General features: G+C 51.1%; 1 protein-coding gene across 9 annotated transcripts in view; it reads right to left on the bottom strand.

Moving 5' to 3' along the window:
• Window positions 1-1,797: 1,797 nt before the first annotated feature.
• REEP1 (receptor accessory protein 1) overlaps window positions 1,798-20,464 on the bottom strand; it is a 110,619-nt gene continuing 91,952 nt past the window's right edge. For 5 of the 9 annotated variants that reach the window (XM_060170142.1, XM_060170143.1, XM_060170145.1 and 2 more), the window contains 5 exons: window positions 17,756-17,933; window positions 13,085-13,120; window positions 6,862-7,013; window positions 4,815-4,882; window positions 1,798-3,759 (listed from right to left, as the gene is read on the bottom strand). In XM_060170142.1, the coding sequence (XP_060026125.1) occupies window positions 3,738-3,759; window positions 4,815-4,882; window positions 6,862-7,013; window positions 13,085-13,120; window positions 17,756-17,933 (456 nt within the window). In that variant the 3' untranslated portion in view covers window positions 1,798-3,737. Of the gene's footprint in view, window positions 4,883-6,861; window positions 7,014-13,084; window positions 13,121-17,755; window positions 17,934-20,464 lie in introns of all 9 variants that reach the window. The other 4 variants (XM_060170144.1, XR_009544254.1, XM_060170148.1 and 1 more) reach the window with 4 other exon arrangements.

The following is a 20,464-nucleotide window of genomic DNA, read 5'->3' as shown; positions in this document are numbered from 1 at the left end:
GAAAAAGGGTGACAAGAGAGTGTTCTAAAACTCCAAGGCCAAGTGTGTGTCTGTTTATGGGACCAGTTAATAAAGAACACACATTTGATTCGAGACGAGAATCTCAAGAACCTGACGCATGGAATGGCTTTCTGTTTTCATGGGTTTTCATTTCCTCCTGCTTCTGAGGTAGCAGAAGCCAGTCCCTCACAAGGCCTCCACATCATTTCTCACCTGCCTGGCTCCTCACCTCTTCCATTCACCCTTGGAAGCGGGATGGATCTGGCGCCCGAAGAAGCTGAGGAGGAGCCTTTTCTACCACCTCCGTGACTTCTTAGTGCAACGTGGACAACGGGGTCTGTGGGCCTCAGAGCACCTTGGTTTCCCCTCTAGGCCAGGGGCAGGAGAGGTAGAGACAAGGGCTGGCTAAGGCCCCAGCAGCCAGAGATGGACTGAAGTGGAAGGGCTGACAGGCACATGATTTAGGGGAAAGGGAATTTTCATACATGTAATTTTTGTTTTATGGGTAGCAGGGCTTATCATCTACATTGATTTTATAGTTTGACAACAGAACATCTTATTACATTAAAGGGTCTATCTAAATGACATTCAAGTATACGTAAAAGTGGAATTTATTTAACACCTACTACATCCCAGCATGGATCCACAAGACGGCTAACCCTCATACCAACCTTGCAAGGGAGATATTATCTGTCCCTAGTTTAGATTTGCAGAAACTGAAGCTCACAGAAGGTTAAATACGTTACCCAAAATACAACTAGTAAGTCACAGAACCCGGGTCCCATCTCCTTGGAATCCTGTGTATTTCCCCAAGGCTTCTAACAACATATGAAAATTCACATCAAAATCAACAAGTGACTGTAATCTAGCACCAGAAATACTAACTACTTCTTTATGACACTGAACCAAGTCAGCTTTTAAATTTTATAACTTTGCTTTTCTGTTATTTGTCAGCTCTTAACCTGGTTAATATCAGTTCTGTTGACATTGGACTTGGCTCAGGAAATGATTAACGAGTGGGTTTTCAGCCTTGCTTTGCATCTCTTCTTTCTTTCAGTCCTCTATCGTCTTCTTCACCTGCTGCTGCTATGCCTTACAGTCCTCGCGTCAAACACATAGGACTATAAAGGCAAAGAAAATGAGGGTTTCATTGTGACGTTTCAGATTTTGAGTTTCCAAGTCTTTCTTTGGGGGGTTTTTGTTTTTGTTTTTTTTGGCCGCACGACGCGGCATGTGGGACCTTCCCCAACCAGGGATCAAACCCGCGCCCCCTGCAGTGGAAGCGCAGAGTCTTAACCCCCAGACCGCCAGGGAAGTCCATGTACCCGTTTATATCTTAAAGGCAAGGGCTGCAGTGGCATTAAGGGCATCCATAACTCCCAGTGCATCTCCATGTGCCCCGCCCTCTTCTGACCTGCATCCCTTCTCCTGCATTTGCCGATGAGGACACAGGTTCCTAGAAGGAAAGCAACAGACCAAAGGTCTGTTTGCAGAATTAAAACTGCCTTGCAGATGAACTACCCTGTTTTCACAGCTACCTGGTTTCCACTGGCGACCTTTAAAAATGTAAGACAAACATAGTACCAGATTTATATTTATGTGATCAACTGGTTTTCAAAGCACAGATACCAATTAATTTTTTTCTCTTTGCAACAATTCTGTGCAGTAGGCACGGAGCCAAGTCACCAGGCACCAGGCCAGTTAGTGGCTGAGTACTCAGCTTCTAATCCTTGCTGACGAATACTTTTTTTTTAAGTATTTTCTCTTTCCTCAAAAGCCCAACATTACAAAGATGTCTTTTAAAAGAAAAAGGTTAAGACTTTATTCAAGATATATATCAGGCATTATAACAAAACAGCAGAACTTCAACCTTTGGAGTACTGTAACTTTACATCCCTTTGATGCACAGTTCAGTATACTATTTGATTACAGATCATTCTATGGGGATTACAGAAATAAACCAAGGGCAAGTGTACACAGTCACCGTCCAGAATGCCAGCTCTCTGCGTGTGTGCCATTTGTGAATGAAACACACATCCTTTACCATTTCCAATACTGTGCAAGGTGAACAACTAGGAAGGTACTCGGTGGTGGTCGTGGTTGACAAGCACTGTTATCACAGACACATGGACAGTATACTACAGAGAACATACATTTCAGAGGCCAGCGAAGTGAGCAAGCTATTCACATAAAGCCAGGAGGGATTATGCCTAACTCTCCAGTTTATAAGTATAATACCACGTCTCATCTTCTCAGAAACAGAACAGGTGCTCAATAGCAAAGAACCGAAAATTACTACATGAAAAGTACAGACTTTCCAGCTAGCATTTTGTAAACAGCCTGTGTCTGTAAATCAGCCAATTAAAAACATTCAGTTTTATCCTCTAGACAGAACTCCACATCACTACTTGTACACTTTGAGGCATTCACATTTTACGTCAGTCCACACAAAAACACAGCTTGTTGGATAAGTAAACATGTTTTGCCAGAAATATGACAGCTGCTCTCAGTTGTACAGTGGGTGTTTTTAAGAGGGAATCCAACTCCCTAACCAACACTTGAAGGAAAAATAGTTACATTAAGACAGCAGTTTGGATACCTTTATATTTTTTAAATCTTAAATGAGAACTAATACAGCATGTCTGAGAGTAGAGTGCTTCAAACTTGTTTTTGGCATAGTTGAGTGCAAACTTCATAGCCCGTATGTTAAAACTCTCCATTGTAAAATGGTGAAACTATAGCTTGTTCACAATAGGATTTTAATCTCTGCTGCTAAAGGCATTTATTACTTTGGCAAAAAAAAAAAATTGCTAGAAAGCTGCTTAATGAGTTAAGCTTTTTTTGCTTTTGTTTCTGATAATTCTGGGTACTCCCAATGACAGGTAAATACATTTTAAAGCGTATATTTTTCCTCTGTCTGAAACTATTCAGTGAGCTTGAAGAAAACAGGTTTTCTGTCTTCCCTCGGGGGTTTAGGTATTGGTGGGTGTGGGGCACAGACAATGAACAGACAGCCTCTGTTTGCCCTCTGAACCACAAATTTGCTTTTAGGTTTATTTTCCTAAATCCTTTTGTAAATTACAAAGTCACCTTCAGAGGCATTGTGGGGAAAAGGGATTTAAATATGCACATCTGGTAACAAGCAACTTCAAGTAAAACCCTCTCGGAGGTGGCTAAGATCCAGCCAATGTGTCACCAGCAAAGACTGATGTGTGTTTGTGTAGCTCAGTCTTTAACTGGGCCTGTTTATAGCTGATTGACAGTAGGTTCTATGTGGTACATAACACTCTCTAGTGTTCAGGGCCTATCTATGAACAAACACAATCCAAGTATTATAAGTAACTGGGTTGTGACCACTGCATGCATCACACTGAAAGGAAACACCAACTCTAAGCGTAAGTATATGAGTCCTACATTTAGGCTCAGCTCTACCAGAGCAGCTGCCTCAGACCAAAATGCTATTTAAACCAGATTCTTCTTTTCAGATAAAATTCTCAGTCTAAGCAGGGAGTTCCCTCAGACAGTGATTTGTTCTCTTCCTAAGCGATGCGGGCTTGTATGAAGTACGAGTGCCCATGAGCGTGCGACATCTCTGGTTCACATTCTGCACAGGCCAGGAGAGGAACAGAGGGCATGAGCCAGAGCTGCCCGTGAGCTGGGGAGCCAGTCACATCCATGAAGGTCTCGACCTCTGAAACCTTTCTAGAACCCAGCGTTTGGACTGTTACCCAGGTGTCTCAGATGTACTTTACCGCGTATCTGAAACAAAGCATGATCGCAGGGTTGCTTTTGTTTGGGTGGATGGGTTGGTTTTCGCTTAGTGTTTCCTGAAACGAGGCGCTCCCACTGTGGGCTCCTCTACCTGGGGAAATCAGTCACAGCACTGGGTCCTATTATGGAGACACATTCATCGTCAAGCACTTTTGAACCACTCAAGATGATTCCTTACAACAGCTCTGTAAGTCTACACGCCCGAGAGGAGTTTTACCAAGGGCGAGGCTCCAGCCTAAGACAATGATAAATCCCCTGTAAGGATTCAGAAGCTCCTAATCCTGGATCCATGGGAGAGACAAGCTTCCTGTGACTTTTCTCTTATTCTAGGCTGTTCCCCTGTCTTCGTTACACTCACACCTGTCACTAAAGTGTTGCCTCTCTTCATTCTAAACTTCCCTCTGGTCTGTTGACTGACTGTCTGAAGGATATGGACCATCGCCCTGCAGGAAGAGGGATGTTGTACTCGAGGTGTATTTGGAAGCTTCATAAGCACATCTGAGACATCCTCTAGAATCAAGATAATTTTTTACACTTCTGCTTTTGCAGTTTTCTTCCACATCAGAACCTCTGGCAGCCCTTGCAAGTCCACTATCTTAAGCCAAAAGCCATAAATATGTACATTGTAGTCCAAAGTACTAGTACCAAGAACAAAAAGAAGTTAAAAAGCAAATTGCCTTGTTTGCATATACAGGACTAAAAACGAAGTATGCGACCAAGAAATGACAAATGTGCATCCCAGCAGTGGGGGCGATTCTCTTCTATTTCTAAAACACTGCTGTCTGTACGCCGGTCCAGTTGTGGAAAACTGCTGACCCCCGGCACACTACCTTTCCCTTTAGCCTCTCCCCAGCAAAAGAAAGAAAAGGAGGGGGGAAGAGAAACTCTTCCAAATGGAACAGGGGAGAGAGGAAAGGCCGTGTCCGAGGCTGCACGCTCAGCACACCAGCCTGCGGGTTTCTATGTTATTAGTGAATAAATAGCTCTTTAAGGCAGAGAAGAAACATTCTGTGGATCCAGTGCTGTTGGCTCATCTCACTCACGTGGTTTCAGTGGCCGAGGATGAGGTACTTTTCTTCCTGAAGCGAGATCGAAGGATTCTAGGCGGTGCCTGGTAGAAGAAACAGAAAAAGGACCCCTCAATTTGGCATAGCATGGAAGCTTTCGAGGACAGCACCCGGCTGGGTTTGTGTTGAGACTCCAGCTCCTTTGGTCAAATGCACGCGTGTGTGAAGAGGCTGGTGCGGCTGGGGGCCCACTCGGAGTGTGCACAGTAGGAATCGGAGTCACAGCCCAAGCATCGCCATGAAGCTGAGCCAGTTGAGCCCGGCGCCTCCCTCTTCATGTTCTCCTAAGTCCCTGGATCTCCCAAGTGAATGGCTACACAGAAGGATGACACATCTTGTTTCTGCCTTGAGAGCAAAATGATCTTACCAAATGACTCAGCAGAAAGACCTCCCCATCTCTTCCCTGGGAACCAGCCTCGTGTTACTTGGTACGTGCTTCAAATTTCCATCACCAAATTTCCAGTCCTCTTTCTGGAGGTGAAATCCCTTCATGCACAGCAAACCACACAACAGAGGAAACACTGCCTTTAAGTATGAAGGGTTCCACTTCATCTTCCCTACAAATGGCTATCAAGGGACCCCTCCTTCCATGGGACACACAAATCACAGGGGATCACAATAAAAGAAAAGGGAAATATTTTCTAGCATAGCACTCAAGGGGGTTCACAACTGGCCCCAACTCTGTACTCAGCTTCGTTTTCTACACTGCCCTTTCATACCTCCATCCCTTCTGACCAGAGGTCCTTCCTCCCTTCTCCATCCACCCACATGGCCCACTCACAGCCAGGATCGGCTCCTTGGTTCTCACATTGCTTAGCACGTGACAGGGCGTCAGAGGACTTTGCGCCCACGCGGGGGCGTGCCTGCTCTGTGCACTGTGTCCCCTGCCACACTGTGGCTCCCTGGGAGCAGGGCCGAGTTCACCACCGTTTCCCAGCAAGGAGCTTGGTGCCCAGTGGGCACACGGAAGGGAAGCAGAAGAGAAAGAAGCAGGAACGGAAGGCTCTGGCCTTCCACATCCTGAGTCCTCACGCTACACCTTTGCGACTAGGAAATGTTTACCAGCCACCTCTGGACACAGTAAGAAAAGAATGGGTGAAACCTGTTTTAGGGATCTGCCTCAAGCAGATTAACCATAAACAGTAAAGCAGCTTGCGCAGCTGTACAAAAACAAAAGCAAAAAGGCACAAAGCCTCAGGACCTGGGATGGTTCGGGCACCTTCCCTGCCCTCCGGGAAGGAGGGCAGCGTTCCGTGCACTGCCTCACCTGAGGCTCACAAGGGTCTCTGCTCTGTGGGCAGGGGGACTCCCAACTTGCCTCAGATGGACTCTCAGGCCGCAGTGTTCAGGGGAAGGGGAAGGGGGGGAGATGTGACGGGACAGCGAGGAAGACTCTGGGGTCCCCCGATTCTGCGGGCCCTGCACCCGAGCCCAAGGCTGGTGACCCTGCACAGAGCAAGGCCCTGAGGCTCTAGGCTTGGCCCTCCTGCTGCCAAAACTCCATCTGCATCTACAACTGGCAAGAGCACACACATCAAGTGTATTGTCTTGGTCATTTTGAAGGGCTGTGCCCCTTGTATAACATTTTATGAACATCCGTGCTGTACCAGGCACTACGCTGTGTCATGGAGATACAGGGATGAACACGCTTTATTTATAAAGACTTGTCATATGACACATTCTGAGTTTTTCTTCCTCCAAAACACTCATTTGGTTGCTTTTCATTCACACATCACCTTAGGTTGGTAGTTGGGTTTTTTGTTTGTTTTTTTAATCCCTAGGCACTATCTCACCTCTCCTATTTCCAAATAAAAGTAGTAGGGTCTTTTTTACCCCTTGGCAAGTAGCTGGACGCTACCTAGTGGCTTGTCCTGCCTGTTTGATGCAGGGAGGTCTCCCCGCCCCAGGCACCCCGGAGGCGTTGGGTGCCCGAAGAGATGCTGCCCCCGGGAGCCCCAGTTCTCCAGGGCAGAGCCCTTTGTGCAAACACACGCTCCACCCCGCAGCCCCCAACACCGTGTACCTCCAGGGGGAACTCCGTCCTTCGAGGCGCTTTATACTTGTACATGAAATCCAGCAGGTCTTCCTCATCATCATCGGAAAACGCCAATGGGTTTTGGACCTGGTGAGGCTCCCATGCCTTCACACCACCCTCATTCACATCCCCCTCAACCACTGAATGTCCATTTACAATCTACGCAGAGGAGACAAAGTACAGCGAGGTGGGATCAGTGTAGAAAGGAGCGAAGAAGGGCACGCAAGGTCAAAGTTAGGCACACAGCACGGCAAGCCAGGCCGGTTAGGAGAGCCGAGGCCCCGGTACCCTCCAGCGATACTGCAGAGGATCCAGGATCATTGCAACTGTGAGACTGGTCAGGCGCCGTGCATGGGAACGGGCACAGGGTTCAGAATCTACTGATAGGCTACCAGGGGAGGTGGGGACAGCGCTGCCTTAACTGAGACATGTCTAACCCTGCAGCTTAGAGCTGTGAGGCCATACCAGAAGAATGCTCCGGGAAAGAATCTCTAGGAAAGATGGTGGCAGTGACCTCTGGAGAGGAATAGCACAGTTTTCTATAATACAAACCAGCGATGCTGACAGCGCCTTCATTACACTTGCACATTCAGCTCCAAGCATTCTTTAAGCGACAGGAAGCCTTCAAAGAGAACCTTCAGCAAAGCTATGTAGATTTTTCATTTCAAAGGCCAAGTCCTAGAGGAGCAGAGGAGCCTAGTGGAAGGAGAATCTAGCAGCAGTCCTCCCCTCCCAAACGACAGCAGGACTCCTGTTTTGGTCTGCCGTGACTAATCCCCAGGGAGAGCACCAGAATGGACTCATGTCACTGAGTGCACGGTATTTTTGCAATGTTCAATGCTGAGCATATTCCATGTCATCTGGCCATGTGGTCCTATCTCAGTCGAGACGTAAAATACTTCCTGCCCACACCCAGTTTATCTGACACCCAGAGACACATCTTCCTAGGCTTCGTATATTGTTTTTAATGCACAGCCAGGGGGCCCTCAGATCACCTGGTCCGACCACCCCAAGGCCTGCAGATAAAAACCAGAGCTCTTTCTGGGACACCCTGCTACTTCTCCCCAAAACATTTTCAGCCACCAAATGTGTTCTCTCTACCAAAAGGGGAATAACAGCACCCGGTGTGGGCTTAGTAAAACTAACAGCGGAAGCCTAATCTCGAGCCGCTTTCCGGGTCATTGCTGCTATACTCCCAATAGCCGGCAGGGGGCAGCACGAGAGCAGAGCTGCCTTAACCACGGATTTCAAAGCTGAATCGTAGGCTAGGAGAAACCTGCTCAGACAGCACCTGAGTAAGAGCCCGAGATCATTAAACTTCCTTTGCGTTTTTTGCTCCAGTGCATCCCCCAGCCTGTCTCCTCCGGGTTTAGGTTCCCTCTGGTCCCTTCCCCTGGCCAAATCAGCTGCATCCTTAGGACCGAGGAACACGAAGGCTGGCAACTCCAGGGAGCCCTCCCTGAATGCTCCGGTCCTGCCTGCCTCTCTACTCCCAGCGGGGCTTGGGATGTGTACCACATGGCTTGTGCTGCGCACCCTGGTTCTCCTGTCCGTCCGTCTCACTGCCTCAGCCCCACAGAAAGCATCCTGAGCTATGGCTGATCCTCCTGGGCCCCTCGGAGCACCTGACCCCGGGGTTGTACCCACAGTGGCTGCTGGTCCACTAACCGAGATGGAGACCTGACATCCTTTCAGAGGGCTTGGCTCCTGTCCCAAATCAGAACTCGACACCTATCACAAGGACATTCCTTCTGGACACCTGACAGGAGGAAAAAGAGACAGGCCAGCCCAGGCCCGAAAGCTCTCAGGCCAGGCCAGAAACTGCAGAAGCAGCCTGGCCAGCTCCGTCCGCCCCAGCACAGAGCCCCACATCCTGAGAACGGGTAGGGGACCGGTTTGAGTCTGTGCCTCTGCACACGTGGTCCCCTCTAAATCCGGGGCCAGGGCTTTCTCTGTACCGATCGCTCTGGGGTTCAGAGGGCAGCCCAGAGTCACCAAAACATCCTCAATTCAGCCTGCTCACGTGGTCTGGATTCTGAGCCATGAACCCACACGTTACCAAAATAATAAGAGTAATAATAACAACAACAACAACGACTATCTCAGGACTGAAACAAAAATGGTTTCGAGTTTGTTCTCCTCTGCATCCTTGAGCATGGACTAAAGAGTAGAAAAGAAGTGACCCTCTGGCCCACTAGAAGTGACGGATCAAGGGGAACCCAGATATCCAGGCAGGAGTAGAAAACAATCATTCAACTCAGCAGAGGTGGGGAGCAAAGGAGGTTCGTGTGGGCAGCTTGGGGGCTGGAAGTAGCTTCGGATGGAAGCCACAGAGAGAACCTGCTAAAAAGAGAAGAATCCTACTGCTTACTGTGTTCACGGAGGGGCTTTGCCAAGAATGTTGTTTGTAATGTTCTGCCTGACTCTCGGGACCCGTGAGAATAACCACTGTGGACAAGCTGAGCCTCTGAGCTTCCGGCTGGCTACCGTGTTGGGACACTGAATCTCTGAACTGCGTTTCCCTCTTTGCACTGGCTGCCAGGAAGCCCAGCATCTTGGACAGTCTGTGACTTTGTGACATGCACTTAAACTTTTCTTCTCACTCTGACTCCATCTTACCTGCCTATTCCCTTTCTCTCAAGCTTCATTTTTCTTAGTTGGTCCAATTTATCATCTGTATTTCCACAACCAGACTTAAATCCTTTGTGGAACAGGGAGGCGTATAAATGAAGATATAAACCCCACAGAACCTGGTCCCACCAAGATGGGCACCGGGACGAAGGTGAGTGGCTGGGCGGAAAATTCGATGGTGGGCCCCAGCACTCCTCTCCCTGTAGATCCAAATAGAATTGGTGACTGAACAGGTTCTCACCCAGAAGGGTACTGCTGCCCACACCTTAATACTCTGACGGCTCCTGAAGACAACTTGTATGAGGAACATCTCATGCAAGGTCATGGCCACAACCACCTCCAAATCTCAAGGAACCGGCAGCCAAGGCCTTGAGCCCGCAGAGCTGACCGTGGTGCCCGAGGCTGCGCGGCCTCTAGGAAAGGACAGGGGTCGCCCTTACTTTCCACAGCAGGGGAGTGAGTGTGTGGCCTTGACGGACGTTCCGTAGTAGCAAACATGTCTACAGCAGGCTAGGAAGAAGCTGCACCTCTTCTCTCCGTGGAGAGGCCAGGGAGGGAGAAACTCCCAGCCCTCCAAGGCCGAGCTGATCCTTCTGCAGGAGCCCCGGGCCCCCCACCCATCCCACCAGTGCAGCAAACACCCCGGGTTAGCAAAGACTCCCCCGCAGCACACGTTAGTGGGAGCCGTTCACGAAAGTCAGCAAAGGCATCTGGAGGAGAGCACGCCCATCTGGAACACTCACATCAGCGTCCCCGACAGCCACCGAGGAGAAAGAAGAGAATATTCTGTTAGGGAAGGACCTCTGGGGATGAAACTCACACACACGTGTGAGTGTTCGTGCACACACACAGGTATACACACACGGACACACGCTCACTCTCTGCCCGCGCTCCAAACCTCTGACGGCTCCGGCTGCTGCGGAAAGAAACTGCCGCGGGGCCACCCTCAAGAAAGATGCAATTCTCTCTTTCTTTTAATAGAGAGGATAAAGAGATGACTCTGCTTTTTATATGTCCCATACACTTGATTTTTTTTAGAAAAAGGAAAAAAACCCCCACCTCTATGAGTAATTTCAAGCAGTAATAGAATTCAGTTTTCAGCTCTATGTAACATTAAGGCAGGTAGAGAGAAAAGAGGGGAGAAAGGGCGGTAGGTATGAGCGGGAGAGAGAGAGAGAGAGAATAACAGAAGCACAGAAAAAGAGAGACAGATGTGCAGGAGACAACAGGAAACGATTAACAGATGGGTGGGAATGGAGCAGAATGTTCTCCTGGGACCCGAAACGCACAGATGGAAATCATTTCAGGGGACCAGGAGGGCCCCTCCGACCAAAGCGTCTGTGACCCCCTGAAATCCTCTCTCCCAGCATCACTGCCCCAGCCCCGGGCGTGAGACCAACCTCCCCTGACACCGTCTGCTGACACTTCACACTCAGCACCCTTCACCCGCAGAAAGCGGGTCAGAGCTGGAAGGGCCCCCAGGGGCATCGAGCTCAAACCACCCCCACCCCCACCCCCACTTTACAGAGGAGGAGACTGAGGCCTGGAGAGCCAAGGGGTTTTCCCACCATCACAGAGGTTCCTCGCAAGAAGACCTTAGGGACACGGGGAAGAACTCCAGGGCCCTGGGTGTCAAGAGGGCCAAGAAAAGGCAGGGCTGCGGCAAAGGCTCCCAGATCACAGCCCTGAGCAGGGCCACCCCAGCCAGAGGCCTCCACCGAGCCCCACCTGCTGTCCAGTCCCCAAGAAGCCCCCATCCCCGCAGCTCCCAGGAAGACCGAACTCTACTCAGTTCCCACAATCAGCTGTAATTCTATTTAAACGTACTGGAAAGGCAGCCTCTGATTATGAAACCACCAGGGGTCATGGGGAGGGCGAGGGCTTCCCCATGCAGACAGCAGCACGGAACAGGCCCACGAGGCAAGAACGGAGGAGAAGGCAGCTCTCCTCTCCCCGGTCCCCCAAGTGACAAGATCCCAGAAGGAGAGGTGTTCTGAACGGCTCATGGAGTTTACAAACTCAAAACTGTAAAGGGTGACTAGATAGAAATAACCATAATTGCCCAGGACGCTGTGGTTGTTTCCCACAAACTAGTACGTCCACCAGGCCCGAGTCTTGGCCGCTAGCGCTGGAAACAGCTGCGTGCAGCCCCTCCGTTTCTTTTATCCTTGCTGAGCATATATACACTCCTCTGTTCCAGGACGATGCTGGTCTCCGCAGCCCTGCTCAGGACTCCTTGGACCATCTGTTCTCTTTAGGTTTATGGCCTCCAAAACCCCCATGTCTTCTACAGACCTTTGAAAACCTTAGCATTGAAAAGTCTTAAAACTGAAGAACTAAAGGGAAAACAGGACCCCTCTCCCGCCACCGATATGGGAGGCGCGAGCCACGTCTCAGTGGCACCGGGGCAGGGGGCACCGGCAACAAGGGCGCCAGGCGTGCCTCTCTCCTCCCCTCACACCAGCCAGCAGCTGCAGGCCAGGGGCGGCCCCTCTCGCCTTCTGAGCCAAAGGCACCTCCTTGGTGCGGGGGGAGCAAAGGGGGCTGGGTTAGCCCAGCACCATTTCTGGTCCCTCGTGTGTCTAGTTAAGGTCAGGGAAAGCGCGGGAGCAGGTCAGGAGAGAACCACGTGGCTAAGCTATCACCCACACCCAGGGAGGGTGGCAGCAGGGGCCGGCCGGGCTCCCTGAGGTCCCCTGGCTCTAACAGTAATCACCATCACCACCCTTCACAAAGTCCTTCCGCAGACATTTTCACAACAGCACAGTGAAGTGGGGAAGCGGGGATCTTTCTCTCTATTTGAAGCAAATCAAGGCTTAGGGTGTTAGGTGATTCGCACATACTTACACAGCTGGTTAAGTGGCAAAGCAGGACCAGGGCTCCCTTGGCTGCACAAGGACCGAAAGCCCTGGGGCTCCAGCACTTCAGAGGAGCTGGGTAAGTGCCTATGTCACCATCACCCAGAGCACAAGGAACTATGACCCTGGGATGGTTTTAAAATAGCTCCACACATCCTTTGACGCTCCTCCCTTCAAGAGGTGGAGATGAATTCCCCTCCCCTTGAGTGTGGGCTGGACTTAATGACTCACTTCCAGCAAACAGAATAAGGCAGAAGTGGTGGTGTGTGACTTCTGACCAGGTCCTAAAAGGTACTGTGGCTTCCTGCTTGCCCTCTCTCTCCTGCATCACTCACTCTGGGTGAAGCCAGCTGCCATGTCGTAAGGATGCTCAGGCAGCCCCAGAGAGGCCCACGTGGTGAGGACCTGAGGCCTCCAGCCGACAGTCACAAGACAGCCACCTTCAGTCAAGCCTTCAGATGGCTGCAGCCCTGGCCGACATCCTGACCGGAACTCCTGAGAGTCCCTGAGCCAGACCACCCAGTTAAGCCGCTCCCAAATGTCTAGCCTGGCTTCGCTGTAGGGTAATACATGTTTGCTGTTTGGAGGAGGTAACCTCCTGACTCCACCCCCCCCAGACCCTGCAGCTGAAAGGGAGCCCCCAGGTCTGACACCAGCTCATGGTTAGAGCCTCGTCCCGAGGCGAGTCCCGCACGCTGCAGAGATGCTGGCTGTCTACTCACCTTTCCAGGTCCTGCAGGTGAAGCAGCAGGTACACACTGTGGGAATGGGGGCACCATCAGTGATAGCCCCCAGGCAAACCGGGAGGTCCCAGGGAGGTGTGGGGATCCCAGTGTGTTCAATACAGGGGTCCCAGGAATGTGGGTCTCTGTAGAGATACCGAGGTGGCGGAGGGGATCATTCCAGATCCAGCTTCCTCTCGGGTGCTAGAAAATGACCTTGCCTGGCCCACAGAGCTCAGTCCTTGTGTCCTGCAGCCCAAGGATGACCTTGCCTGGCCCACAGAGGTCAGTCCTTGTGTCCAGCAGCCCAAGGGAAGGCAGAGGGTGACGTCAAAGTTTCCTCTGAGAAATAACTCCAACTGTACCTGCCCAGATGCCCTTCCTCTGTCTGTCTCCCAGTTCAGAATGACCTGCAGGAAACTGACCGCTGAACCCTCAAAGTGCTCAAACAGCTAATTGGCTGCTACCTTACACAGTCCATTGGTCTTGGTGCACATCTGGGCCTTGGTATGCAGTAGGTGCTCACTAAATACAGGCTGTCTCCAAGTTCATGGAAAGCAAGGATCATTTTTTCAACTCCCTCGTACCCTTCCTGGGGTTCAGTGCCAGACTTTCAATAAATGGCATCTGACAAAACGCTTCCCAGTCCATTCTGCAGGGTGGGCGATGCAAACTGCATAGTGTTATTCTACACCAATGGGCCTATATTTTTATTTTACATAAATTGTTATATAATATCTTGTTCCGTTTTGTACTTTTTTCACTAGGCCTCGTGTTTTCAAACTCTACCTATACGTACTTTGAAACTGTTGCTTCCAACGCTGCACACAACTCCGCGGGGGGGCAGCCACCGCGTCTTGCCCATCCTCTCCCAGCCTGCCCGCAACAGGTGCTACCTGCCAGGGCTTGCAGATAAGCCCTGTGCCTTGTGACTGCTCTCCTCACAAGCCTAAGATGTAGGAGGGATAGGGATTCTCGCGCCTCTTCTCCAGAGGAAACCTGAAGGCAACGGAGCTCGTTTTCTGTGCCAAGGTCAAATCCTCTGATAGCAGCCGCCTGGGGTATCATTCTGAGGAAGGTTCTGAGGCTGAACCTAGGCCCAGAGGGAACAAGTGTGGTGACTGCTTGTTGACGTCTGCCTCGCTGTGTTGCATTTACCGTCTCTGCGCAGGCCCGGGGTCACTCAGCCAGGATGGAAGCCCAGACTGGGGGCCGTTTCCCCGACCCGACCATGCCTGGTGTCCGAGGCTGGGTGCTGGGAGGATACACAAAGCTGGGCCTCCTTTGGCTGACTCCCTCCCAGGCACCCGCACCCTCCACTCTGGGGTTACGACAGCCCCAGAGCCTCTGATCTGGGTGCTTTTGCCCCATGCCCAGACCCTGGGCCATCTTTCACTGGTCTTCCTTTCTGAGATGACTTTTATTTTAGGCCCAGAACAGCCAGGGCGAGGGCCAATGGTCCCTGCCCTCCCTACTAGGTCAGCACCTCCCTTGCCGGCCCCCTGAAGTCACAGGCGCCACGGCCAAGGGCAGGCCGTGAGGAGAGCAGGTCGTGTGGCAGCACAGCGGGCTCTCTGGTTCTCTGCAAACTCCACCCGCTTGGCCTGCACACCTGCAACCAGAGCGCTGCCCCTGCCCCACGGGGCACAGCAGAGGACGGAGGGCAGCAGGGTCAGAACCAAACAAATCAGCCCAAATCCGCTTCCATCTAGTGATTGTCTGGGAAGATGTTCAAAGCCCAGGGGATGCCTCCCATCGCCTTTTTTTTTTTTTCCCGTATTGAAGTATAGTTGACTTACAATATTATATTAGTTTCAGGTGTACAGGTGCAGTAATTCAATATTTTTATAGATCGTACTCCGTATACAGATACTATAAATAATAATGGCTATATTCCTGTGTTGTGCATTGCATCCTTGCAGCCTATCTATTTGATATCTGGTAGTTTGTAGCTCTCCACCCATTTTACGCCTTCCGGCCACCACTCTCCCCTCTGGCAACCACCGGTCTGTTCTCAGTATCTCTGAGTCTGTTTCTGTTTTGTTACATTCATTTGTTTGTTTCATTGTGTAGATTCCACATATAAATGAAAACATACAGTATTTGTCTTTCTCTGTCTGACTTATTTCACTAAGCATAATACCCTCGGGTCCATCCATGTTGTCACAAATGGCAAAATTTCATTCCTTTTTATGGCTGAGTAATATACCCATCACCTTTTAGATCCTACCAAACCTCTCTCTTTCCTAGTTCTGAAGCTGCCACGAATCTTCCACCAAGGGCAGGTGTAGGCAGGAGGCCTGGATTCCAGTCCTGTGTGGCCTTGGCACAGCGTGTGACCTCTCTGAGCCTACTTCCTCTGCTTCGTTCACCTCTATAATGACAATATAGACTCTAAGAGGGAAAGGGGCTGTAGGGCCACCGAGGCCCACTTCCTAGCCAAAGCAGGAATCCCTCCCTAGAGCTTTGGTATATGACTATTTGACTTTGGTTTGGGCCCTTGCAACGTCAGGCATCTCACTATCTCACAAGGCAGCCCATTTCTGTCCCGGATACTTTCACATTATAAAGTGCTTTCGTAGGTGAGTTAGATATCAACAAGAAGAACAGAACTGGCAGCAGCTACGACCTCGAGTGCCAGGCATGACCCTAAGCACCTTTACATGGATTATTTTGGTTGAATCCTCACGACAACCCTACAAATGGGGCTTGTCATTCCCTGTGTTTAGATAAAGAATCTGCAGTGCAGAGAGGATAAACAGCTTGCCCGGGCCACACAGCTGGTAAGTGGCTACCCCCTTGGAACTGGACCCCACTGGTTCTAGCTCTGCCCACTGAGCCTCAGAGAATTGGGGCCCTTTTTCTTCCAATGACAGCTTTCATTTGAGGCTTCGTAGCCGGGAAGCTGACGGAGGGTGGAGGCGATATCTAATTGCATTTCGCATCCCTATTTCTGCGACGGTGCCCAGGAGGTCAGAAGCTGTAGATGCTCAGGGAAACCTGATGGCCAGCAGGTGAGTGGAGAGAAGGCCCTGGGCTAGGAGTCAGGGGGCCACAGGAGAATGCCACCAGCGGGCAACCCTGGTGACAGCTCCCTTCCCTGGGCCTTTGTCTCTTCATTGGCAAAATCAGAGGATTAGACTGAGTGATCCCCAAGGTCCCCTCCTGCCTGGCCTTTTGGGATTCCATGCTAAGCTCCCCTGGCACAGGGACAGGGTTCCCCTACCTGAGGTAGACCTCACCCCCATGGCCAAGCCTGCACCTCCCCAGCCCTGCTAGGGTTAAAATCTCTCCCTTCCACCAGAAAAGCCACATTCTTCAATCCTGGGGCCGGGGGTAGAGAGGCCATTCCTGAGAGGGTTGGAACGTGGCAGACGCTGGGCCGGGCCCTGAGCCGTTCTCCTTTCCCTGGAGGGGAGCATCGGTTGTCATTCCCAGGGCAGTGGTGAGGCTCCCTCTTTCCCATCCATGTCTTAGACCCTCAAGTCAGGTGGGGCCTGGAAGGACCCCAGGCGCAGGACTGAGATGCCCCTGTAGGCTGCACCTCACAGCACACAGTCTAGGTCTAGGTGGCCTGGAGGTCCCTGTTTATACATTTAAGGGCAGGCTAACCACCTGCACATGTCACAGCCAGAGATTCCAATAGTGGCCCAATTTCAGCCCCCAGGCTCAATTTCCCAGCAAGGTGGAGGGGCGGAGGTGATGACCCAGAACGATCCCTTGCAGCCCCTTCCCCGTCAACCTTCTGCTGGCAGCAGCAGTGCTCAGCTCCCGAAAGCCAAGCCCCGTAATCTTCCCAAGGAACAGTCTGGGAAACCGAGTCCTGGTCCAACTCCGTAGCCCTCTAATCCCTGCCCCTACCTTCCACAAGCCCGAAACCCACTGAGGGATCAGACGTCAGTGGGTCCCAAATGTGGCTGCAACCTCGACAGCATCACACACCAGGGGCTCACCCTAGACCTACTGAATCCCCCGGTGGGGGGGGCCCAGGACTCTGCACTTTTAAACGAAGTTCCAGGCCAATCCTGGCCCAGGTACCCCTCTACCAGGGGTAGACATCGAGGTAGAGGTGTGTTTCCGTAAAGCCCTGGCCTCCACAGGAATTAGACCTCAGAGCTAGTGTGGCGTTTGCATGTGGTGGCCGAGGTTATGCATGGGGCATGGTGGCTCAGGGAGGGGAGGAGATGGTAGAGTGAGAGACAGGACAGGAAATACCGTGCAGGGAAAAGGGATACCGTGCTGTAAGCCCTGGCTGGGTGGGAGGAGACACTCAGGTGCTCACGACAGGTAAGCCCTCCTGGGAGTGCGGGGTCAGAGAAGAAGAACACAGAGAAAGCTGCCTTGGCCCAGGTCTAGCTGGGCCTGTCACCTCTAGGCTTGGTCCAGGTACTACTGCTCAACCCCCCCAACCCCCCCCCCCCACATAATCAGATGGAGGAGATGGGGCCCTTTGGTGCAGGTGACCTAACCCTGCCCCTGATCAGAGTCCCCAAGGCCAGCCCTCTGCCCTGGCCCAAGTGATGCTCTGCCCCTTGGCTGGCCTGGCACGGTCTGATGGACGTCTGTATGGGTGGCGAGTCCTTGGGGCAAGGGCCCTAGGGGAGCCCGGGTCTCCCTTCACGAAAGCAAGGCCTACGAGGTGGAAAAGAGGGGAAGGGAAGTGACACCTACCTGAGCTGCCAGCGCTCTCGGAAGCACTCCTGGACATCTTAGGCTGGCCGTGTTTGCCGCTGGCCCGCCCGGGCCCCGGTGGCGGGGGGCCGGAGGGAGCAGGGGCGCCGTCTCCCCTGATGGTGGAGAGATCCTGCATGCTGAAGCTCCGGAGTCTCTCTGATAAGGCACCCTGTCCCTGGACACAACACAGGACGGGGCACACGTCAGAGGCCTGCCCCACAGACCGGGGCAGCTGTGGCGGGCGAACGCAACCGAGGCCAAGAGGGGGGCTCTGACGGTCAGCCAGGTGGAGGCCAGTCCCCTGGAATACTCTGCAGAGGGGCAGCTGCCTGGTGTACTTGCAGGGGACACTGAGGGGATCCAGGCCCAGAATGTTCTAGGGCCTCCTGTGGGCTCAGGAATTGCTCTTCTGGCTCCAGGCCCCTTCCTCTCCTTCAGACGCCCCCCACAATAAGCCCGAGCCTCGGCCAGACTCAGGGCCGAGGAAACGACTGCTGCCTTCGGTTCCTACTCTCCAGGGCTTGTCTGCGGCTTCTCGGGCTTTACAGAAATCAAAATCCTTATAGAGCTACATTTTGCTCAGTTCCCAGGACACAAGGATCTGGCCAGAATATCAGAACTTAATAATCTATGTGCTCAGTCCTTACTCTTTTCAAAGGAAATAAAATGCAGACAGTATTTTTTAAATGTATGACAACAGCCATTTCTTTTATCTGTTCACATGACTGTTCGTGAGTCGCACTGACTGCCCCTGTCACCTTTGAGCTCCATAAAATACCCAAAGTAACGAATCAGGAAGGAAAAAGATGATATTAAAAAAAGACACACACGCGACAAAACACTGTTGACCGTAACCATTTCTTATTCTCAAGGAGCCACAGACGCTGTCTCGGGGGAAACTGTTCTTTTGTTTAGGAAAAGCAAGATCAATCCATTATACTTATGAAAGGGAAGGCCCTCGCTGTCTGGATGAGAGAATCTGTCAAAGTGAAAAGATTACAAGGAAGGCACAGGGATGACAGCATTGCTTTAGGTGTGCCTCAGGGGCTGGAGGGGGAGAGCTGTGTTCGCGGGAGAAGGAAACCCGAGGGCGGAGGGGCTGGTAAGGAGACGTGGATTATTGAGAACTGGGCTGGGATTCGGAGCAAGAGGTGACAGGCAAGTAACCACTAGGCAAATTGATAAACTTGGGTATCTTCAGAAACACTCATGGGCATGCAGACTTCCCAGAGGTACATGGGATGCATGGATCGGGGGCGGAGGTATTTTATTTGAATAATGAAGGAAAGAGTAGTCCTAGAGGGCTAGAGGACGTGGGGACCATAGGCACCGCAGATAGAACAGAACCAACAAATCAGCACAAAATCAGCGAGAGCAGCTAACAAGGGCTCTGGGCTGGGGGGTGGGATTGATGAAACCAACAAGGGCCATGACAGCATTGGTTAAGAGGCTTTCAGAGATGGCAGAAGGGTTTGGAGATTTTTTTTTTCACTTTACTTAAATAGTAATGAAAATGAGCCAACAAAGCACAGTAATTCACTGAAGTAACTTTAGCAAAAGAGTCAGTTAGCTAAAGGAGCAAACGCAGAATGAGTTCATTAGAGGCAACGGGGGAAGACAAAGGAGCTTGCAGACAGTTTTAGAAAAAATGTCAGAATGAAACAAAGATGCATTAAAATATGAAAATGATAAGTTCTCAGCCTACAAAGATATTTAAAAACCATGTCTCCAGGAAACTAACAACAGCAGAAAGAAAACCATTTAAATAATCAAATATATATACAGGACTTCCCTGGTGGCACAGTGGTTAAGAATCCATCTGCCAATGCCGGGGACACGGGTTCGATCCCTGGTCCGGGAAGATCCCACATGTCGCGGAGCAACTAAGCCTGTGTGACACAACTACTGAGCCCACACACCACAACTACGGAAGCCTGTGCGCCCTAGAGCCCACGTGACGCAACTACTGAGCTTGCGTGCTGCAACAACTGAAGCCTGTGCGCCTACAGCCTGTGCTCCGCAACAAGAGAAGCCGCCGCAATGAGAAGCCCGCGCACCGCAACGAAGAGTAGCCCCCCCTCGCCGCAGCTAGAGAAAGCCCACGTGCAGCAACGAAGACCCAACGCAGCCAAAAATAAAAATAGATTTAAAAATAAATAAATAAAACAAAATAAAAAATATATACAACTAGAATTCTAAATCCAGGCAAAGGGGTGTTTGGAGGGCATTATGTGAGAAAGGCAGAAATCTCCCTGGTTGCCTCAGATACAGCTCCTGAACGATGGTGGGCAAGGGGTTTGAGGCTTCACCTTCTAGACATGACAGCTGGGTGGTCTTTGGCAAGAAAATGAGGGGGGAGACCCGCTCCCCAGTATAATCCCCTCCAAATCCATCAGCCAATGACCCATGATTATTCTACTCAGAAACATTCCAGATGACATCTAGGAACTTCCCTGGAGGTCCAGTGATTAAGATTCCGTGCTTCCACTACAGGGGGCACGTGTTCAATCCCTGGTCGGGGAGCTAAGATCCCACATGCTGCAGGGGGCAGCCAAAAAAAAAAAAAAAAAAGGATCACTTCTGGGAAAAAAACTAGGAGGGGCTTCATGATTCTAAGTCCAAATAAATGGTGGCGGACTAACTCCTTCCCTGGGTCTGCCAGCTCTTACAAAGGCTCAGCAATGTATCTGAGGGAAAGAGGCAGCA

This window comes from Lagenorhynchus albirostris, chromosome 13 (genome assembly GCF_949774975.1).
Source record: "Lagenorhynchus albirostris chromosome 13, mLagAlb1.1, whole genome shotgun sequence".
In the NCBI taxonomy this organism is placed as follows: Eukaryota; Metazoa; Chordata; class Mammalia; order Artiodactyla; family Delphinidae; genus Lagenorhynchus; species Lagenorhynchus albirostris.
This window is presented reverse-complemented; position numbering and strand designations above follow the sequence as displayed.